A 23,882-nucleotide genomic window follows, 5' to 3' on the forward strand; every position below is an offset into this window, starting at 1 on the left:
GGTGAGGGCTGAAGGCATTTTGCGGTGGGTTGGGGTGAGTGGTAGATGAGAAAAGGGAGAACTAATACAGCCAAGGTCCAGGAGGTGGAGCCGTGAAGGGGAGGAGGCAGGGCTGAAGCTGGAGGGGAGCTTTGAATCCAGGGTGGCTTTTGGCTTTGTTGTTTAAAGGAGAGGGGCTTACTGTCCATTTCACTATGAGGTGGAGGACCTGCTGGAGAGGAAACGTGAATTATGGAAAGAAAGAAAGAGAGAGAGAGAAAGAGAGAAAGAGAAAGAGAGAGAAAGAGGAAGAAAGGAAGGAAGGAGAGAGAAAAGAAGGAAAGAAAAGGAAGGAAGGAAGGAAAGGAGGAAGGCAGGAAAAGGGGAGGGGAGGGGGGAAGAGGAAGGAAGGAAGGAAAGGAGGAAGGAAGGAAAAGGGGAGGGGAGGGGGGAAGGAAGGAAGGAAGGAAAGAAAAAATAGCAAAGGTTTGATTTTCCTTGTTGAGTTTCCTAGTCTTTTGACTAAAATTGTGTAGAATCTTTCCCTGAGAAGCTCACACAAACTCTGAAATTATTTCAAATCCTAAAATTGGAAGGAAACAGAGAGGAGAAAGCAACAGGAGAGTGATATGTGATGGCAGGTGCAAGGAGAACTGGGGAGGAGTGGGGAGGAAGGAGGGGAGGGGCCGGCCTGGGCTTAGCCTATGTTGACAAGCTGCTAATGACTTTCACATCAGACACCCTTAGAGTTGGAAAGGTGCTCAGACCTTAGCTCATCCAACTTTATTTTTTACACTGTATTATTAAAATAATTTCAAATTTAAAGGAAAATTGCAAGAATAGTAAAAAGAATGCTCATATACCTTACACTCAGATTCACCAGTTATAAACAGTCTGACACATTTGCTTTCTCTTTCTCTCAATATATACTGTATATAAAATCCAATATTACATATTGAGTGAATATTGTATATATTAACTATATTATATATGTATATATACATATTATATATATATATATATATAGAGAGAGAGAGAGAGAAACATTTGCAAGCTCCTTGCAGACATCACGCTGTTTTACCCCTTAATATCTCAATGTATGTTTCCTAAAAACAAGGATATTCACTTACACAATCACAGGCCAATTATGAAAATCAGGAAATGTGACATAGATAGAATACTATTATTAAATGTACATACCTTATTCGTTTCTTCAGTCGTCCAAATAGTATCCATTATAGCTATTTTTCCCAGTCCGGGATCACACATGGCATTCAGTTGTCATGTCTCTTTGGTCCCCTTTAATCTGCAACGTTTCCTCTGCCTTCCTTTGTCTCTCATGACATTGATGTTTTTTATGAGTAGAGACCATTTAGTTTGCAGGTGATTTGGATTCATCTGGTGTTTTCCCATGATTAGATTCAAGTGATGCATTTGGCTCAGGACTTTCAGGAGGTGAAGCTTGGCTTTCTTGAGTGCATCTCATCTGGAGGTCGGTCTCATTATCAGTAATATCAACTTTGATTTTTTGGTGAAGGCAGTGTCTGCCAGGTCACTCCACTATGAAATGACTATTTTCTTCTTTGCAGTTAATAAGTATCTTGCAGGGGATGCTTTGTGTCAGCATAAATACCCCATTGCTTCTGAAATGTTCACCCACTAGTTTAGCATCTACTGATGATTTTTCCCTGAATTATTGTTGTGATGATTGCAGAACAGTAATTTTCTAACTCCGTCATTTCTTCTGTATTTATTAGTCCTTTCATTCCACTGTAGGGAAGAGATTTTGTCTTTTTGTTCTCTCTCTCCCCCTCTCTTGCTCTCTCTGATTTATTATCAGTATGGACTCAAAAGTATTTTTAGAAATTAATATGCTCAGCTGGGTGCGGTGGCTCACATCTGTAATGCAGCACTTTGGGAGGCTGAGGCGGGCATGTCACCTGAGGTCAGGAGTTCAAGACCAACCTAACCAACGTGGTGAAACCCCACCTCTACCAAAAATACAAAAATTAGCCGGGTGTGGTGGCGGACGCCTGTAATCCCAGCTACTTGGGAGGCTGAGGCAGGAAAATTGCTTGAACCTGGGAGGAGGAGGTTGCAGTGAGCCGAGATCTCGCCACTGCACTCCAGCCTGGGAGACAGAGCAAGACTCCATCTCAAGAAAAGAACAAACAAATTAATATGCTCTAGCACCTTCTTCCACTCATTCTCCCTGCTCTCTTCCATTTCTCCTCTTTCTCCTCCCTTCATGGTACCCCTTAACATTATCTAAATTTCTCGTAGTTTGTTGTAAAACCTTACAGAAAATAAATCTGACCAAGACGCATGATATCTAGTGGCATAGGACTACAAGAGTCATTGGCTTTCCTAGCTCCCATGTAACACAAGAATTCTGTTAGCCATTTTGATTAATGCTTTTATACCACAAATTAGCTACTAGTGCATTTATATACATTTTAGCCTTTCTTTTAAACGTGTCACTCCAGCTTTATAAATTACAGTTAGACTACACTTCCCTGCTTTATCATACAATTGATTTAAACAATTGGAAGTATAAATAACCTTGGGTCATTATATTCTTTTATTAAATTAGCTGAATGGTAGGCAGTGCCTGAAGGTGGTTAGGGATGCTAATTAACTCTTTCGGGTCCTTGGGGAGCTGTTCAGTGCATTGTAGTGGGATAGACTTCACAGAGACACCGGATCAATTATTCCTGAGCAGGGCTGTGGGAAGCCCTCTGAGTGGCGTATTTCCCATGGGTGTAGATGCAGAGAACTCAGGGATTCTAGTCCTGTGTATACTTCATTCTACCCTCTCAGGAAGGACTATAATAACAGCTGACACTGATTGAGAGTTTATGCCATGCCAGGCACAGCTCTAGCCACTTTACAAAATTGACCTACTTAATTCATTTAATTAGAGACACAAAATAGTATATTCTTTCACATTTATCTGGTGCTAACATAGTTTACACACAACAGTTTTAAACAGTATGGCAAGTTTTCTTTCATAGCCCCTCACAGGGCATATGTCCAAGGTCACATGGCTTGTAAGTGAAGAGTCAGGGTGTGGACTCAGAAGAGAACCCTTAGTATTTACTAGTTTAAACAGAGCTCCTTTTTTTATTGTGATAAAATACACATAACATAAAATTTCCGATCTGAGCCATTTTTAAGTGTGCATTTCAGTGGTGTGAAATACACACATTGTTGTGCAGCCATCATCAATATTCATCTCCAGAACTCTTCTCACGTTGCAAAACTGAAATTCCGTGCTCATTTAACGCTAACTCCCCACCACACCCTCCCCACTATCCCCAGGAAACGCCCACTCCACTGTCTTTACGAATTTTACTACTACGGGTACCTCACTCACATGAATGGAATCACACAGGATTCAACTTTTTGTAACTTGTCTATTTCACAATGTCCTCAAGGTTCATCCGTGTTGTAGCATGTGTCAGAATTTCCTTCCTTTTTAAGGCTGAATAATATTCCATTTTATGTGTAGATCACATTTTGTTTATCCGTTCATCCATTTATGCATACTTACTTGGGTTGCTTCCACCAATTTTTTTTTTTTTTTTTTTTTTTTGAGACGGAGTCTCACTCTGTCACTGAGGCTGGAGTGCAATGGCACAATCTTGGCTCACTGCAACTTCTGCCTTCCAGGTTCAAGCGAATTTCCTGCCTCAGCCTCCCAAGTACTTAGCTGGGACTACAGGTGCATGCCACCATGCCTGGCTAATTTTTGTATTTTTAGCAGAGACAGGGTTTCACCATATTGATCAGGCTGGTCTCAAACTCCTGACCTCAGGTGATCCACCCACCTCAGCCTCCCAAAGTGCTGGGATTACAGGCGTGAGCCACCATGTCCAGCCTTACTGCCACCATTGACTAATAGGAATAATGCTGCAGTGAATATGGGGTGAAAAATTACATCTTCAAGACTCTGCTTTCAATTATTTTGGAGTAGATACCTAACAGTTGAATTGCTGGATCACATGGTAATTCTATCTTTAATTTTTTGAGGAACCATCATACTTTTTTCGCAACTGTTATATCATTTTACATTCCTGCCAGCAGTGCACAGGGTTCCAATTTCTCCACATCCTCACCAACACTTGTTATTTTTTGGGTTTTTGGTTCATTTGCTTGTTTTTCATAGCAGCCATCCTTATGGGTATGTAGTGGTATTTCATTGTGGTTTTTGCATTTCCCTGATGATTAGTGGTGTTGAGGATTTTTTTTCATGTGCTTAGTGGACATTTGTATACTTTTTTTAGAGAAATACTTACTCAGGTCTTTTGGATTGGTTTTGTTATTGTTGTTGTTGAGTTAGGACTTCTTTATTCCGGATATTAATCCTTTATCAGGTATATAATTTGCAAATATTTTCTCCCATTCTGTGAGTTTCCTTCTTACTCTGTTGATAGTATCTTTTGTTGTACAAGTTTTTAATGCTATGAAGTCAAGTTTTTCTATTTTTTTCTTTTGTTGCCTGAACCTTTGGTGTGATGTCCAAGAAATCATTGCCAAATCCAGTGTTATGAATGCTTTGTCCTATGTTTTCTTCTAAGAGTTTTATAGTTTTAGTTCTTACATTTAGATCTCTGATGTATTTGGGTTAATTTATATTGTGTTATATAAGAGATGGCTGCTTTTTAAAAATAAGAATGACAACAAAATTCTCCTATTCCGGAAGCCACACATATTCATTGTAGAAAAATAAGCAAATAAAAGAGCCTAGACATAATCTGTCATAGTATTTGATGGCATGTAGTTTAAAATATATTTACATATATTTTAACATAAAAGACATATAAGTATTTACTTAAGAGACACTATAAGTATTTACTGAAATTTTTACATAACAAATATTATGGACAACTTGGATGCCTTAGAAATTCTTCAGTACAATTCTCATTCACTATTTAATAATCTACTGTTTAGAATTTATATTACTTAACAAATCTGTTGTTAAACATTAAGTTGTTTTAAGCTTTTACTATTAAAAAATGCTATTATAAACATTATTGCGGGTAAATATTTGCACATATCCTTGTATTATTTTCTTAAAATAACTTCCGGCTGCGTGCGTGGCTCACCCCTGTAATCCTAGCACTTTGGAGGGCCGAGGTGGGCAGATCACCTGAGGTCAGGAGTTCGAGACCAGCCTGACCAACATGGTGAAACCCCATCTCTACTAAAAATAAAAAATTAGCTGGGTGTGATGGCACATGGCTGCATTCCCCGCTACTCGGGAGGCTGAGGCAGGAGAATCACTTGAACCCTGGTGGCGAAGGGTGCAGTGAGCCAAGATCACGTCACCGCACTCCAGCGTGGGCAACAGAGCAAGATTCTGTCTCAAGAAAACAAAAAAACTTTCCAGATGTAGAATTTCTGAGCCAAGGACTGTGTCTCTGCTGAGTTATGATACTTGCTGTCATGTTGCCTTCAGAAAAGACTCAGCCAGTTTACATTCCCCCAGTACTATAAAGGGGTGCCTACCCACTATGTCCTCACTCATGCTAGGAATTAAAACCTTAAGTGATGTGTGTCAATCTGATGGATGGAGCTTTTTTATTATTCATGTTTTCATTTACATTTTGATAATTAGCAAAGCTAAGTATTTTATTTTTGTAGGTCGTAGTTGGTGTATATATTTATGGGGTACATGAGATGTTTTGACAGACACAGGCATGCAGCGTGAAGTAAGCACATCATGGAGAATAGGGTATCCATCCCCTCAAGCATTTATCCTTGCAAAATTGAGTACTTTATGCTTAACAGTTATTTATAGTTCAAAAAGAAAAAGAAAACAAAGCTCTCTTTTGTCATGTATGTTGCAAATGTTTTCTAAAATGTATCATCTGCTTTTTTATTTCATCTGTTGTATTTTTCAAAACGTTTCAATTTTTGGTAGTCAGAGTGATCATCAATTACTTATTTTTTACCTTTAGTGTCTTTAGAAAATGTTTTCCATTCTTAGAACACGTTAATATTCATTTGCTTTCCCCCTAGAAACTTTGTGTTATTATTTAAATAGTTGATTTAACTGAAATTTATTTTGGTCTATGGTGTTTGGGAAGTATGTAATATTTTCTTCTTCCTTCCTTCTTTCCTTCATTTCTTTCTTCCTTCCTTTCTTTCTTTTTGGCCAAATGGTGTTCCAATACCCTCAGCCCCTGTTAATCACCTATCTACTGTTTGTATGAGTTTAACTTTTCTAGATTCTGTATATATAAATGACATCATGCACTATTTGTCTTTCTGTGTCTGGCTTATTTTACTTAGCATGATGTACTCCAGTTTCATCCATGTTGTCACATGACAGGTTTTCCTTCTTTTTCAAAACTGAATAATATTCCATTGTATATGTTTATCATATTTTTTCTTTATCCATTTACCTGTTAAGGGACACTTACGTTATTTCTAAATCTTGTCTATTGTGAGTAATGCTGCAGTGAACATGGAAGTGTGGTTATTTCTTTCAGTGATTTTATATCCTTTGGATACATACTCAGAACTGGGATTTCTGGACAATATGGTAGTTCTATTTTTTTTTTTGTTATTTTTTGAGGAACTTTCATGCTGTTTTCTATAAAGGCTACAGCAATGTATAAGGGTTCTCTTTTCTCTGTATCCTCTCCAGCACTTGTTATCTTTTGACTTTTTGTTATCAAAATAATAGCCATCCTAACAAATGTGAGATGATAATCTCATTGTGGTTTTGATTTGCATTTCCCCGAAAATTAGTCATGATTAGTGATTAGCACCTTTTTATATAGATGTTGACCATTTGTATGTCTTCTTGGAAACAGGTCTATTCAGATCCTTTTAAATTAGCATATTTGGGAGTTTTAGCTATTGAGTTGTATGAGGTCCTTATATATTTTGGATACTAACCTTTTATCTGATATAAGGTTGCAAATATTTACTCCCATTCCATAGGATGCCTTTTCATTTTGTTGTTTCTTTTACTGTGCAGAAACTTTAGTTTTGTATAGTCACGCTTGTTTATTTTTGCTTTTATTGCCTCTGCTTTTGGTATCACATCCAAAAAGTCATTGCCAAGACCAATGTCATGGAAATTTTCCCCTATGTTTTCTTCTAGTTACAGTTTCAGGTCTTAGGTAAGTTTTCAATCCATTTTGAGTTGATTTTTGTGTATGGCGTAATGTAAGGATCTAATTTTAATTTTTTGCATGTGGATATCCAATTCTCCTGGCACTGTTTATCAAAAAGATTGTCCTTTCCCCATCGTGTATATATGGCACCTTTGCTGATGATTAGTTGACCACTTGTGCCTAGGTTTATTTCTGGGTTTTCTCTTTGTTCCATTGGTCTATGTATCTGTTTTTATTCCAGTGCATACTGGTTTTATTACATAGCTTTGTAATATAATTTGAGATCAGGAAGCATTATGTCTCCAGCTTTGTTCTCCTTGCTCAAGATTACTTTAGCTATTCATGGTTGTTTGTGTTTCCGTATGAATTTTTGAGATTGTTTTTTCTATTTCTGTGAAAAATGCCATTGAAATTTTGACAGGTATTTCAATTAAATCTGTAGATGGCTTTGGGCAGTATGGACATTTTGACAATATTGACTCTTCCATTTCATGAACACAGGATATCTTTCATTTATTTGTATGTTTCTTCAATTTATTTCATCAGTGTTTTATAGTCTAACTGTAGATCTCTCACCTTTTTGGTTAAATTTATTTCTAAATATTTTTTTCTTTTTGATGCCGTGTAAATAGAATTCTTTTCTTGATTTCTTTTCTGGATAGTTTTTTTTCTAGTGTATGGTAGCACAACTGACTTTTATGTGTTAATTTTCATATCTTGCAATTTTACTGAATTCATTTATAGTTCTGACAGCTTTCTGGTGAAGCTTTTAGGTTTTCTCTGTATAAGATCACATCATCTAGAAACAATTTAACTTATTCTTTTCTTATTTGGATGCCTTTTATTTCCCTTTTCTTTTTTTTTTTTTTTTTTTTGCCCAATTGCTCTGGCTAGGACTTCCAATACTAACTTGGGTAGAAGTGGCAAGACTCAGCATCCTCATCTTGCTCCTGATCTTGAAGGAAATGCTTTCAACTTTCATCGTTGGGTATAATTTAGCTGTGGGCTTGTCATATGTGGCCTTTATTGTGTTGATGTACACTTCTTCTATATCTAATTTGCTGAGAGTTGTTAGCCATGAAAAGACATTGAAATTTTCAAGTGCTTTTTCTGTATCTATTGAGATGGTAATATGGTTTTTATCCTGCATTCTGTTAATGTAGTGTATCACATTTATTGGTTTGCATATGTTGAACCATCCTTGCATCCCAGGGATAATCCTGCTTCATCATGGTGTATGATCTTTTTAAAGGGCTGTTGAATTCAGTTGGCTAGTATTTTTTGAGGATTTTTGCATCTATGTTCATCAGGGATATTGGTCTGTAATTTTCTTTTCTTGTGTGTCCTTGACTAGCTTTGGTATCAGGATAAGGTTGGCCTTATAAAATGAGTTTGGAAGTATTTCTTCATTTTCAACTACATGGAAGAAGTTGGGAAGGATTATTATTGATCTTTCATTAAATGTGTGATAGAACTATCCAGGTGAAGCTATTAGGTCCTGGGCATTTCTTTGATGGAGATTTTTGTTTTCTGATTCAATTCCCATATTCATTATTGGTCAGTTAGAATTTTCTATCTCTTTAGGAAGAATGTTCTTGTCCCAAATTTAATGGAAATGTATTTAGGCTTTTGCATTTAGATATGATGTTGACTCTTGGTCTGAAGTAGATGTTTTTTATTGTGTTAAGAAAGTGTCTTCTTAATTTACCAAGAATTCTTTTGTTTCTTCTCTTCTCTTCCCACCCTCTTCTCTTTTTCCTTCTCCTCATCCACTTCCTTCTCTTCTGGAATGGATGTTGACTTTCATAAAATGCCTTTTAGATATCAATTGAGATGACACTGAGATGATTTTCTAACTTTGATCTATTGATAAGATGAGTTGTGCTAAAAGGATTTCCTAGTACTACATACCTTTGCATTCTTGCAACAAATCCTACTTGATGCAATGCTAATCTTGAATTTCCTTCAGGATTATAATTTCTAATATTATATTTAGGATTATTATAGCTATATTTGTAAGATGTATCTATAGGTTTCTCTAGGCTATCTCTGACATGTTTTGCTTTCAGAATTATCTAGCTTCAGAAAATTCATTCTGCAGCTTTCCACTGTCTTCTCTATAAGAGTTTAAAGAGTATTATATGTTATTAGTAAACTTGTTAAAATTTACTATCCGGGCCTGGCATTTTAAGGTGGGGGCAGATTTTTGGCAGCTTTTCTCCCACTTACTTCTTGGTTATTAGTTTTTTTTCAAGTTTTCCATATATTATTGAATCAATTCTTATAATTTACCTTTCCCAGGGAAAAATTATTTATTTTCTCAAAAACTTTAAGAGTTTTATAAAGCTTTACATAGACTGCTTTAAAATATTAAAATGTCTTTATTTATAACATCTTTTTCATTTCAAATGTTATGTTTTCTCTCTTTTATTTATTGGACTAATCAGATATTTGTGTATCTATTGATATTTTCAATGTCCCATCTTTTGAATTTATTAAGTTTACTTTTTATTAAGTTTTCTAATTCACTAAAAAAAAATTCCTTGTTTCTTCCTACACTGTTGTTGTTTCCCTAGCTTTTTGGATTAAGTAATTTAGTTCTTTTTATTCTCTGTTATTTAATTTCAGAAGCACTCAGAGCTATACATTTTCCTCTGAGAATGATTTAGGATGCTTCTCATGTTTTTGTAAGTTTTATTTTCATGTCATTAATTTTCAATGTTCTGCAATTGCCATCCTAATTTCCTCTTGGACTCCAAAGTTATTTATTTAGAGTAGCCAAGCATGTTTTCTTACATGGTAACTTGAACCTTTTATCATAATCCTTTTTTTTCCTCTCTACAGATACATTTAGGGAAGAGGGACGGTAGTTTGGGGAGACGGAGGAGTGATGTGAGATGGTTAGCACACCTTCTTGCCTGTACAGTTTCCCTCACCATATACCTCCCTGTCAGTTCTAATACTGCCCTTCAAGGGCAGCAGTAAGGAGGTTTCATATACAAAAGAAAATATCTCTTTACCATATCATGATTGGAGTCTCAGTTGCATATCACTTGCATTGTATAGTCATAGTATGTGTGCTAAGTAAATGCTTTTGGAGAAAGTCAATGGAAAGAATAAATGTTACTAGAATTATACACAAAAAATCACCCAAAATATCCTTCTCTTATAACCTGACAATAATGCTAAGTGATTCAATTGTGCACATTGGAAAACAAATCCTAAAAGAGAAAAGTATCATTTATCATTATAGTTAAAGTTCTCTTTCCAAATCCAACTATGTATTTGGATTCACTATTTATAGCGAATAGAAAGTTCACTATTTATAATTATGGTAAAATTCCTTACAAAGGGCTTGGTTTTGTAATACAAGTACTTCTTAAATGGTCAGTTTTGACTTTTGTTAGTTTATTTATCTTAGGGGCCTTTCCTAAGACAAGCTACCCATGTTAGTATCAGCTATATAAAGACACGGGGAGCTCTTTTCCCGGGAGAAATCTCTGGTAATTTTTACTGCTCCTCTGCAATTCATCTTCAACAATTTTTTCCCCAAGTCAGTCTATGCAATTTCTCTAGTCACTACACAGTCTGTGCAATTTGAAAATTCACCTGCATCCATTAACTCTCCTTGCTATCTTGATAGGATAGTTTTGCCTAGCACTGACTAGTTAAAAAGCAAATGTAAACAAACAACTAGCAGGTTTTTGTTACTGCTATTGCGTTTGGATGCTACACTAGGTAGAGCAACATCCTCAAATATGTTTTAGGACGAGGTTACATGCTTTTATTATTTACTAGCCAGTGCTGATAGCAGTAATTGGGGTCACTGGACTACTCAATCCAGGGGGCTTCCAGAAAACCACATGGACATTTTGCATATGTCATTACAATCCTAGAAGTCAATCTGAAAAGTTTTTTGTTAAGTCGGGGTAGTTGTACAGTGCCAAGAATCTAGGTTTTGTTATCAGACAGCTCTAGATTTGAAATCTGCCTCCTGCTAGCTGTGTGACATTCTGCAAGTCACGTAATTCTAGTAACAACAAAAACAATACTACTGCTAATAACAATGTAACAACGTTAGACTGTCAAACACACATTGAGTGGTTACCAAATGTTAGGCAGAGTTTGCTTAATATTGTTTATGCGTACTATCTTTTTTTTTTTTTTGAGACAGAGTCTTGCTCTTTCGCCCAGGCTGGACTGCAGTGGCACTATCTCGGCTCACTGCAAGCTCCGCTTCCCAGGTTCACGCCATTCTCCTGCCTCAGCCTCCAAGTAGCTGGGACTACAGGCGCCCACCACCACGCCCGGCTAATTTTTTCTATTTTTAGTAGAGACAGGGTTTCACCGTGTTAGCCAGAATGGTCTCGATCTCCTGACCTCGTGATCTGCCCGCCTCAGCCTCCCAAAGTGCTGGGATTACAAGCGTGAGCCACCGCGCCTGGCCTATGCTTACTATCTTATTTAACCCTCATACAAATCTTCTGAGACAAATACTATTATCATTTTATAAATGAGTAAAAAGAAGAACTTAAACTTCAAGTACACACAGTTAGCATATGTGATCTGTGGCAGGAGCCCACTATTCCATCTCCAGATTTCAAGCTTTTTTTTTTTTTTTTGAGACAGAGTCTTGCTCTGTTGCCCAGGCTGGAGTGCAGTGGCGTGATCTCAGCTCACTGCAAGCTCCACCTCCTGGGTTCACACCATTCTCCTGCCTCAGCCTCCAGAGTAGCTGGGACTACAGGCGCCCGCCACCACGCCCAGCTGATTTTTTGTATTTTTTAGTAGAGACGGGGTTTCACCGTGTTAGCCAGGATGGTCTTGATCTCCTGACCTCGTGATCTGCCAGCCTTGGCCTCCCAAAGTGCTGGGATTACAGGCGTGAGCCACCGCGCCCGGCCCAGATTTCAAGCTTTTAACCATAGTCAGCTGCCTCTCTGAACCTCAGTTTCCTAATCTGCACTGTAAGTGCAAAATAACTCTCTTGTAGGGTCGGGAGGAGGAGCAGGGATCGAACAGTTACTGCTTCTAAAACTGGTCATTTATCATTGCTGCTGATAGTGTTGCTATTATATAACCTTAGTCAATTTCTAACAGGAAGGATGTATGCATACTTTCTTCTTTGTACTCATGTTTTTAGGAATAGAGCTAAGCCCTACTCACTTAGGAAAGGCTGGTAGTATCTCTAGTTTCAGCAGGGCCAATGAACGGGGTCAACTAGTGACTCAAGCACCCCATATGTGACCATCTGGAAGCCTGCCTAGAAATACAGACTTTCCAGTAACCTGATTTCTTTGGTAAGATAATCAGTTCTTTCCTTTGGAGCTATGGGGAATTAGGCATGAATCTGGGACCATGGTCCAAGGTACATTCTGTGTCTTTTTGCTTCTTCCCACAAAGAGAAGATCTTTCCTGCTGGTGGTTCTACCTGATGTTCTTCCTGGGATTTTTTCCAGTCAACTTAAGGGAGTTATCTGACCCTGTAGCATCGTATGACTTTTTTTTTTTTTTTTAGACAGAGTCTCACTCTGTCACCAGGCTGGAGTGCAGTGGCACAGTCTCGGCTCACTGCAACCTCCGCCTCCCGGGTTCAAGCAATTCTTCTGCCTCAGCCACCCCAAGTAGCTGGGACTATAGGCGTGCACCACCATGCCCAGCTAATTTTTGTATCTTTAGTAGAGACGAGGGTTCACCATGTTGGCCAGGATGGTCTCAATATCTTGACCTCGTGATCCGCCCGCCTCAGCCTCCCAAATTACTGGGATTACAGGCGCGAGCCACCACATCTGGCCAGCATCATATGACTTCTTAAAGGCTACTGCTACCCAAGCATCTCAATGCAAAACACTTTGTCCAAAGCAGCAGTCTGTTTCAATGGCCCTGACTTTAGTAGCAGTCCCTTCCTAAACACTAACAACTAACTGAGAGCAGTGTTATAAAGCATCAGTGGCTACTTAATGGTAAGCTTAAAGGCTGGATGTGTAATTATTAAAGATACATGCTTACGTTATAGACATACTTTTAGACCACACAAAGAGTATGGAACAGTCTCCATCCAAAGCCTCCCAGGCACCAGGTGATGCTTGTGCAGAAAGGCCAGGACTGATCCAACAGCTTCTTTTTTTTTTTTTTTGAGACGGAGTCTCGCTCTGTCGCCCAGGCTGGAGTGCAGTGGCGCAGTCTCGGCTCACTGCAAGCTCCGCCTCCCAGGTTCACGCCATTCTCCTGCCTCAGCCTCTCTGAGTAGCTGGGACTACAGGCGCCCACCACCACGCCCGGCTAATTTTTTGTATTTTTAGTAGAGACGGGGTTTCACTGTGGTCTCTATCTCCTGACCTCGTGATCCGCCCGCCTCGGCCTCCCAAAGTGCTGGGATTACAAGCGTGAGCCACCGTGCCCGGCCTCCAACAGCTTCTGATCTGCAGAGGACAATCTGCTGGTTGTCACCCAATCGTCTGTGTCCCCACAACATATGGGCAAGCAGGGGATGGCCAAGGCTACATCTGGAGCTCCTTCTGCTCACTGCCCTGTAGCCATGAAGGCTCCAAACCATGGCACATATGAAAAGTACTTAGTGTGTTACACAGTTATTTAAATACCTCCCAGGCTAAAATGTCCCAAGCAGCTTTTCTTAACATATGAACCCAGGTCTACCTGCATCAGAATCACCTGGGTGACTGATGAACATGCAAATTCTTGTGCATATTTGTCTATTTATCAGTTTATTATCTGTCTCCCTTGATAGCATGGAAGCCCTGGAGAGTAGAAGCTGTCTTGTTTACCCTGCTACCCCAGTTCCTACAAGACTGCTTGGCATATAGCAGGTGCTCAATAAATATTTGTGGGATGAATTAATTCCTGGGCCCTACGCTGACCTACTGAATCAAAATCCCTAAGAATGGGGCCATGTATTTTAAACCGGGACTTGGATGATTATGCTCACTAAATTTTAAGAACCAGCGTTCTAAGGTAATCCGGCCAATTCTAAGATAGAGAAAAAGATGGTAAGTTTCCTCCCCCAAGGCCTCCATATTCACTATCTGGTCAGACATTAAGTTAAACATATTAATAGCCTTGGGTTAAACTTTCCCTTCTAGCCATATTCCTCCAACAAATGTGTATCTACCACCTGCCATATGTCAGGCTCTGGGTCCTAAGTGGACAAAACAAATACAGGTTTGAAAGGCAGAGTGCCCAGGAAAAACTAGAGCCGCCCCCATTTCTTTCCAATCTGCCAGAGGTGAACACTTGGAGTTGATGGTTTGACAAGCCTACTCCCTCCTCCTGCCCAAAGTTCGCTGATACAGGAAAGAAACAGACTGTATGTTCATTACTGTTTTCCCGGCAGGTTTGGATGACACCTCTGGTTCATGAAAGTCAGATGTGATCTTAAAAGATTTATCTTATCTTAAAATAATCAAACCTTTCCAAACAGGTTTCCTGTATGTTTGGCACCTTTGAGTTTGTTCTGGAAGCTTAGATTATATTTCTAGTTACTTCCTGGACTTTTACCAGTATTTGATCTTGGGCAGTCACTTCTCCTCTCAGGCTGTTGCCTTATTTGAAAAATGAGAAGGTTCGACTAGAATCAGGCATGTCTTGGAGCCCCTTCCAGTTTGAATGCACCCTCATCTCTGACTCCTCAGTGCCATCTTACTGCCTTATACTTTAAAAAAGTTAAATATGATATGATTTGATGAGCAAATAATGATCGTCAAGCTAGTCTACCCAAAATTCTCCCAGGCAAAGGTGTTTAGCTTGTGGTAAACTTGGGTAAAATTCAAGATTTGCAAAAAAAAAAAAAAAAATTTCTAGGGGTTCTCACTCTCAATTTTCTTGTTTACCTGCAAAAATACTATGGCAATTTTTAGTGTGCTTTAACTTTATTTAAAAGATAAAGATAATACCCACACTTTCTCAGAAATTTGAACTTTTTATTTATATCAGGGCTGGAGCAAGGTGCTTTAGCACAGCCTGATCTGATCAGGTTGAAAATCACTGCTTTAAGGGATGCCCCCAGGCAAAGCTATGAAGTGTAGGAAGAATTATAAGGAGTGAGAAGCTATGTCCTTTCCTCAACCGCACCACCCTCCCTCCCTCCCCTCAGTCTCACAGAAGTTCCCCAAAGGTAGGCTGCTCTAATCTAAGTCTATAGTCTCTGCATCAGATGTACCTGTAATGCCCTTTTTTCCATTCCAGCCTGACAAACTAATCACTGGTAACTTGTCCATTACCATTGCCCAGGTAATTGTCTTTCTTTGGGAAACAGCTTCACCTGAATCAGTGATTCCCAGTGCTTTGAGGTTTCATGTCTGCTTTGTATATTCCAATTACTTTGTCATACCTCCTTTATTGGCCTGAAAAAAAAAGGGTCAAAAATGTAACTTCTCACTATATAATGCTCACATTATTTTTTTAATGAAGAAATGTGATAGAAGTAATTTGTAATAAATTGGGCCAGGCGCGGTGGCTCACGCCTGTAATCCCAGCACTTTGGGAGGCCGAGGCGGGTGGATCACGAGGTCAGGAGATCGAGACCACGGTGAAACCCCGTCTCTACTAAAAATACAAAAAAAAATTAGCCGGGCGCGGTGGCGGGCGCCTGTAGTCCCAGCTACTCCGGAGGCTGAGGCAGGAGAATGGCGTGAACCCGGGAGGCAGAGCTTGCAGTGAGCCGAGATCGCACCACTGCACTCCAGCCTGGGCGACAGAGCAAGACTCTGTCTCCAAAAAAAAAAAAAGGAGTAATCTGTAATAAATTAACTTATTTCAATATGTAAAAGCCTAAGCAAGACAGCACTAGAAGCTGTAATGAAGTCCAATGCTTGCCGTGTGTCTAGACTCACAGGGAGAGCCACAAAGGTACTATGGAGTCAGTGACAAATACCCAAAACCCCACTCACTGCTCACTATATGCCAATAGTATCCCACAACCATTGATTGTGATAATCACCTCTACCATCAGTTAGTTTTCCAAAACGTCTTTTAAAAACTTAGATCAATGACCCTGATGCAAAGTTGGCCATGTTAGCAACCTCCAGAGAGCTATTTTGACTTAAAGAATGTTTCTCTGGGTCGGGCGCGGTGGCTCACGCCTGTAATCCCAGCACTTTGAGAGGCCGAGGCAGGCAGATCACGAGGTCAGGAGATCGAGACCATCCTGGCTAACACGGTGAAACCCCGTCTCTACTAAAAAATACAAAAAATTAGCCGGGCGTGGTGGCGGGTGCCTGTAGTCCCAGCTACTCGGGAGGCTGAGGCAGGAGAATGGCGTGAACCCATGAGGCGGAGCTTGCAGTGAGCCGAGATTGTGCCACTGCACTCCAGCCTGGGCGACAGAGCCAGTGTCTGTCTCAAAAAAAAAAAAAAAAGAATGTTTCTCTGTCTCCCGTACCATGATTACTATAATAGTAAGCAAAGCAGTATCTGTGTTTTTATTTTAGGAAAGAAGCATTTTTAGGGTTGAAAGGATGTTTGAAACTTGAGCCCATGAATTTTTGGCCTTCTTTACGCTTTTAGCACTTGGAATGTCATTCGGTAGCTTTTTCACTTAGTATCTTCATCCAGATGTTTCAGAATGGATTTTCTCTTCCTGCTGTTTCATTGGTGTGTGAAATTGCGGGTCGGTTTATTCAAAGGTTTGGAATAAAAAGGTTTTTCTGATCTCTCCTTTCATTGCCGAACGTTTTGCTCCAAATCAGGCTTGTTTTAACTGAATTAAGAGGATGACTTAATAAGAAGGTTCTGTGCACAGCAGAGGGTCATGGTAATCGTTCTACGGAGAACAACACTATACAGTCAGGAGTCTGCAAAACGTGACAGAAATGATAGTCATGCCTCATCCAGGCAAGTAAACGCATCCTTCCTGGAAGCAGTCAAGGAGTTGTTTTCACCGAGTATTGTTATCAACAGTTTGGGGTTGGACTTTACCCTCCTGCAGCCACTTAACGTTGTAAAGACGATGAAGCAAATTATTCAAAGCAAATCTGTATTTCTTTTTCCTTCCAGAGGGAAAATGATCCCATCTGATCTTGAAAGAAGGGTTCTTGAAGCCAAACAGAAAGTAAGTTTCTGCCGGGAGCTTTATCCAGCCCATATTTCTATTTCCATCCAGCGGAGAACAAAGTGTGTTTTGGTTTTATTTTAAAAAGAGGATCCAAGCCTCAATCTCCCACGTTTAATGAGAATATAGAATTCTGCATCCAGTCACTATTTATTTCTCTGGGTTATAGGCTGTGCTTTAGAAAAGTTTAAATTGCTGAATAAATATTATGTACAGAGATACAGTGAGAGTTTCCAAAGCATTTGTCTTCCTAGGTACTGAGGGTTGGCATGAAACACCCACACATTTGAAAGAGTATTTTCAGAGGCAGGGAAATAGAATGCTAATGCAGTATGTGAGGGACCCTGGTGCGGTTCTTCAGAAGGGGCCAGTTTTTCCCGTGTAGGTGCATGCTGTTAGCATTGGCTCTCCAGACGTCTTATTTTGCAGGAAGCAATTTAGAACTCTTTTCAGAAGTAACAAGTTCTGAATGCCTGCCCGAGATTCCCAAAGCTCTAGAAAGTCATTTACAAACTGGGATGGCTCACAAATCAGAGAATTTGTTTCTAGAATTCTCTGTTTACCATTTGGTAGATATAACCTACAGTTTCTGATTTAATAACATACACATGCATTTTATCATTAGGAACTCAGAAATAATTACTTACGTCCATACGCCCTTTTTCGTCTGGTTTTGTTTTACTAAGTGGCAGGCAGCAGGAGAAGGTTTCCCTCGTTCTTGTGCAAGTACTAGAACTACTTCTAGTAACATCAACTACAAGATTAAACCTTTGCTGCCACCTAAGGACTGACACCATAACGTCACGTTCTATAGACAGGACAGAGTCCTTATGGAATGAGGGACTATGGTGATCCTGTTTGTGGCATTCTCCTGCCTTCTTCCAGCCTGTTACTTCAATCAGTTTTCATTTAGCCACGGCCAGAGAGACCGAGGACTAATTAGACAGATAAAAGTCATGGCGTATTATTTCAGCCACTCCGTGCTGAAATGTGAAATAAATTATCTGGGCATTTTCCCAATAGGAATAATGGGCTGGTCAGAGCTACTTCTCTTCATTCTCCTGCCTACTCACTCTAGGGAATTTATGAAGTTCAGAGGCCTCGTTGTGAATCAGGAACACTTGAAAGTGAGCAAAGGGGGTTAAAAGGGCCAGAAAGTCTACCGGGAATATATATATGTCTCGGGGATGTCCCTGACAGCCTCTGGGTTCACTACAGCCTCTTCTGAGAATTGGAGTGTCTGTTCTTATAAGACACAGTCAGGTCCAACAGCATAGCCTAGAGAACTCAGATTCCAGAGAGTGAACATCAATTTGTCCCAGACTGCAGGGTATCAGTAACTCTGCTGCTGCTTCCCCAAATTCAGCTGTGTCTGTTAGGGAGAGAATTTCTGTTGCTTCGAATCAGCTTTTTAAAAGAACCCTTGACTCTGTTTTCCATGATTTGGGGCTTTCTCGTTCACATAGGGATTTGTTCCTTTCCTCGTGAGTGCCACAGCTGGAACCACCGTGTATGGAGCATTTGACCCCCTCTTAGCTGTCGCTGACATTTGCAAAAAGTATAAGATCTGGATGCATGTGGATGTAAGTATCCCTTAGGGACTGGCCACTAAAATGTCCTTGCACGTTTTTCACCTGGGACACGCGAAGGAAATTTGTTTTCTCTTTTTTTTAACTTGATCAGCTTATTTTCAGAGTGGTAATATTAAAGCTTTTAAAGATGGCTGAAGCAAATTAGCACACAACTCACACAGTACACACCATGCACCAGAAGCATCCCAAGGCTGATTATACCTTAATGTCCCCAACGTGGTAATATTTGTATTTCTATGATCAGTACCCAAGCTGACCACTTTGTTCTCAATTCATCGAGCCATTGCATCCATGGAGGAATACAATCTATGCACACAGTCCCGCTCTTCCTTGCTTACCAGAATGGTCAAAAGAGTAAAAAGGAGGCCGGGCACGGTGGCTCATGCCTGTAATCCCAGCACTTTGGGAGGCCGAGGCGGGCAGATCACGAGGTCAGGAGATCGAGACCACGGTGAAACCCCGTCTCTACTAAAAATACAAAAAAAAAAATTAAGCCAGGCGTGGTGGCGGGCGCCTGTAGTCCCAGCTACTCGGAGAGGCTGAGGCAGGAGAATGGCGTGAACCCGGGAGGCGGAGCTTGCAGTGAGCCGAGATAGCGCCACTGCACTCCAGCCTGGGCGACAGAGCAAGACTCCGTCTCAAAAAAAAAAAAAAAGTAAAAAGGAGTTGCAGTTATGTAGGAAACCTAGAGAACAACAACAACAACAAAAAAAACTGAAGCTCAAGTTAGATATTCCTGTATTTAGAGAGGAAAATAGGCTTGACAACTTCCTGGGAAATAAGGACCACCAAAGTTCCAATTTCTTAGTTTGGTCAGCTAAGAAGATAGATTATATTTGAAACATTTTGACTTCAGGCCTTGTCACACTAAAAAATAATGAAGGTGTTTCCCCCAGAACATTTTCCAGTGGAAAAAAATGTGTTAAGTTTTAGAAGGACTGAAGGGATTTAAGTTTAGATTAGTACTACTCAAAGTGTGGTTTGAAGATTAGCTACCACCTGCAGACTGTTAGTGATCCGTATGAGTTAAAGAATTTGTGCCAAACCATCATCAATCACAAACCATCGCTCATCACAAACTAAGCGCAATGCTTGGCTCAGCTGATAATTTTTTCATTGCAAGGCTTTCTCAGTGAAGGAACGCATAAGTTGATGTTCATTCGAGTGCAAGATCCTTATGTTGTCATGGGCCAGCACTGGGTCTAAGCCAGGGCTATAACAATGATCTAGCCCTAGCTTAGATCATTTTGGCTTTATAATAATTATTCAGACCAAATTAATGCTTTTCTTTTTTTCTTTTTGAGACAGTCTTGCTCTGTTGCCCAGGCTGGAGTGCAGTGGCGTGATCTCAGCTCACTGCAACCTCCGCCTCCAGAGTTCAAGCAATTCTCCTGCTTCAGCTTCCTGAGTAGCTGGGATTACAGGCGTGCGCACCCATGCCCAGCTAATTTTTGCATTTTTAGTAGAGACAGGGTTTCTCCATATTGGCCAGGCTGCTCTCGAACTCCTGACCTCAGGTGATCCACCTGCCTTGGCCTCCCAAAGTGCTGGGATTACAGGCATGAGCCACCGCGCCTGGCCTCATTAATGCTCTTTGCTTTAGGAGCAGAAAATTTCCACAGGCTTAGCTGGGTGCATTTCCATTATTCCAGAGTATTCCTGCAGAGCAATCACCAATGTTCTTTATCCTCCCCGATTCACAGTGTGAGTCGTTCATTAGGCTACCAGAGCCCCTTTCATTTTACACATGAGGACACTGAGAAAAGACTGAACCATCCAGTGTCATTAGTGACCTGGGCCTCAGGACTGGAAACCCTGGTAGACCTTGCTGGCTGATTCAGGAAGAGGATTACCTGGCAACTTCAAAAATGAGAACGTCTGTGTGTCCTGAGCCAGCAGAAGCTATGGGTCATTCTCTGGGCCTCCTACTTAAATTAGAACTAGGGAATCTTTTAACCAGTTTTATTACCTTTTCTTTGAAACATACCAAGTTTACCACTTACTCTTACTAGCTTCAACATTCATACATTCTATAAAGTAGAAAGAACCTTAAAATAGAACACGTTTGCAAAATCAGATTATTTTTCAAAGTGCAAAAGAACTGGGCCAGGCGCAGTGTCTCACGCCTATAATCCCAGCACTTTGGGAGGCCGAGGCAGGTGGATCACCTGAAGTCAGAAGCTTGAGACCAGCCTGGCCAGCATGGTGAAACCTCATCTCTACTAAAAATGCAAAAATTAGCCAGGCGTGGTGGTGGGTGCCTGTAATCCCAGCTACTTGGGAGGCTGAGGCAGGAGAATCGCTTGAACCCAGGAGGCAAGGGTTGCAGTGAGCCAAGATCGCACCATTGCACTCCAGCCTGGGCAAAAAGAGCGAAACTCTGTCTCAAAAAAAAACAAAACAAAAAAAGGACTGAACTTACAACAAAAGGTGGGGGGAAGCGATTATATCATAAAATAATTTTATAATCTGTTTAAAATTATCCTAGAATTATTTGTACACACAGAGGAAAGAAAGTTAATATATCCAAATGAATCTCCATCTTGGCATTCTGTTTTTAAAGGAGATTACTACACCAATTCAAATCTTCAACCTTGATCAAGTACAAATTGTTAAGACGTGTTCTAACTGCTCAGCTAATTAGCTGGTATGAATCTTTCCTGCTTGTGAATTTTGGACACAGAAATTATCCAAAATCACACATCAGTGAAATAGAGTTATGAAGCCACTTCTTATTTCTGGAATCATTTAGACTTGTCAAAAGAGTTTTCCCTGCAACTTGGAAGCTGTTTAATGGCCCTCCTGCCCATCTTCTCTGCCTTACACTGTGGGGACCACAGGGTTTCTTATTCTGAGAACGTGACTTCACGAGGACTAACAGTGCTGGTGATAGGTTTGGGAGAGGGTCTTTCTCCCTCTCCTGCAGACCAGGAGCTATGCCTCCATGGTGGCTCCTTACACCCATATAAATGTGGGATGGAATCTGAGACCTTAGAATGACCCTTCAATGTAAACTGAAGGTTAGTGCCAGAAGAAGGTGGTCAACTTCCTAAGTGGCCTGGGGTCAAGATCATTTTCACCCTAGGAGACTCTCGTTAGAGACACCAGACTATGGAAATCTAGGAATGACAAACTGCTACCATTTTCCTTGTATGATCTTTTTTCAGGCAGCTTGGGGTGGGGGATTACTGATGTCCCGAAAACACAAGTGGAAACTGAGTGGCGTGGAGAGGTATGTTGCATTTTTCTTATTAACAACATAAAGTGTTAAAAGCTAACTGTGAAACACAAATTACAGTCAATTTCCAGGAACTCTTGGAATACTGAGTGAGCTCACTCTATTCAGTGCTTGCGTTCCTTGCCTTATGTGGTATTACACTCATGAATACAGGTAAACAACAGAAAAATCAAATATGTAAATATTGTGTGTAAACAACAGAAAAATCAGAATACACATCAAGCGACCCAGGTAGAATGTCTTTCAGACATAGAGATTCCTATCTAGGGTCTGTTCCTGGGATCTGTGAACCAACCACAAAAATTGTTTAAAACCTAGGCAGCCCACGTTTTTCTAGGGAGAAGATTTATAGCTTTCATGTTTCAAAAATGGATAATATCCACTGCTTAAAAAAAAACGAATTTTGCAAAGCAAATAAGCACTTTGTAACTTATCAATGTTGAAAGTTTGGGTTTGGGGTCTAAGATGGCCAGTTCACTTAAAGTGGAACATACTAGCAATAGCCTCATCTCATGGTTTCATTCCCGTAATAACCTTTCTCTGACACGGCTCCGACTGATGCTGCAAAGCACCTTTTATTTAGAGCCTACGCAGAAGACTGTTGAGAAAAGCTGAAAAACACAAAGGCAGTGATATCTGATTAGCATAAAGCACATTCAGGTCCAAAGAAAAGAGAAAAACAGAATGCAAAATATAGGCTCTGGTTCTGAACCACATGCAAGGGGAGCCCAGTTCTCTTATCACAACATGGCAGGTCAGACACAGTGGTGAGCTCTGGCACTCCAAGTGACCAAGAAAGCCTGAATTCATCAGAGGCTGCCAAATGCCCACCATCCCCTGCCAAGTCGCCAGATGCTGCCCAGTGAAAGCCCCACACTGGCCCTGCCACTAGACATCTTGGCACAGTTTCTGTTCCAGGACAAGGAGAGACATTGATGGAGCACAGAGGCACTTGTGAGCCCTGGGCATGCGGGAGGCCCAGGCCAGAGTGGCTGTGCAGAGGGTGCGATGTGACACCCAGGCCCAAAATGCACAGAGAACCTGTGAGTGTGGAAAGAGAGGGGTATGGTTACTGGGCTGTAGCTAACAGCATCCCGCCGAATTAATGGAAAGAAGGCAAAAAAGAGTTGGGATACACCAGCTAAGGCCCATGTCGGAAGGGTCACTGTCCCTGAGTCTGATGGCTGGGGTCAGGGCCTGGCCTGGGCACAGCGGGGTTAAGGCACCTGGAGCCACCCAAGCTCTGATTGCAGGGCCCCATTTAGACGCCGGTGGATGAGGGCAGGTGTGTCTCCCTCCCAGTCAGCCACTGCCAGGCCTCTGCTCTTGAACCCTTGGGGCTTCTCCCAGGCCTAATCCCTTTCCATCATGAAGATCTGCAAGAAAGCAGAAGCTTAAGGAGGCAACGAAGTAAACAGGGAGAGACAATAAAAGAGAGAGAGGGAACAACTTGGAAGGTGCCTGCTCGCACGATCAGAATAAGAATTAAATTCATGTGCTTTCAAGAGAGGTGGCCTATATACAGGACTTTCTCTTCTGTGAGTTTCTGACTGGCACAAAAAGTCTGTTACTTTACCTTTGATGCCGCCTGCGTCTGCAAGTGCTGAAAGTCCTGGCACATCCTCCACTTAAAAACTCACTAAATTACCTACCCTGAGCCTTAGAAAAATAAACACCCACACGATTCTGTACCAAAGACTATTATTTGAGAGCAAAGCTTAGAACGTTCATCAGGGAACACAGAGTTCCCTCTTATTGCCACAATTCTTGAAACTGTACTGTAACTAAACTTTTCAAATGGAATAATCATACATGAAGTCCTAAAAATGAGGGAGCTGCTGGTATTCCACTCTGAGCAGAATCCCCTTTAGCCACCC

The 23,882-nt window shown here is 40.6% G+C and overlaps 1 protein-coding gene across 1 annotated transcript in view; it reads left to right on the top strand.

The window, feature by feature from the left end:
• Positions 1–23,882, top strand: part of GAD2 (glutamate decarboxylase 2) — a 91,999-nt gene that overhangs the window by 39,062 nt on the left and 29,055 nt on the right. Inside the window, exons 9-11 of the mRNA XM_055274927.2 lie at positions 17,121–17,175; positions 18,642–18,758; positions 21,935–21,999. Of these exons, the coding sequence (XP_055130902.1) occupies positions 17,121–17,175; positions 18,642–18,758; positions 21,935–21,999 (237 nt within the window). The remainder of the gene's footprint in view (positions 1–17,120; positions 17,176–18,641; positions 18,759–21,934; positions 22,000–23,882) is intronic.

The sequence above is a fragment of the Symphalangus syndactylus genome, chromosome 4, assembly GCF_028878055.3.
Source record: "Symphalangus syndactylus isolate Jambi chromosome 4, NHGRI_mSymSyn1-v2.1_pri, whole genome shotgun sequence".
Classification (NCBI taxonomy): domain Eukaryota; kingdom Metazoa; phylum Chordata; class Mammalia; order Primates; family Hylobatidae; genus Symphalangus; species Symphalangus syndactylus.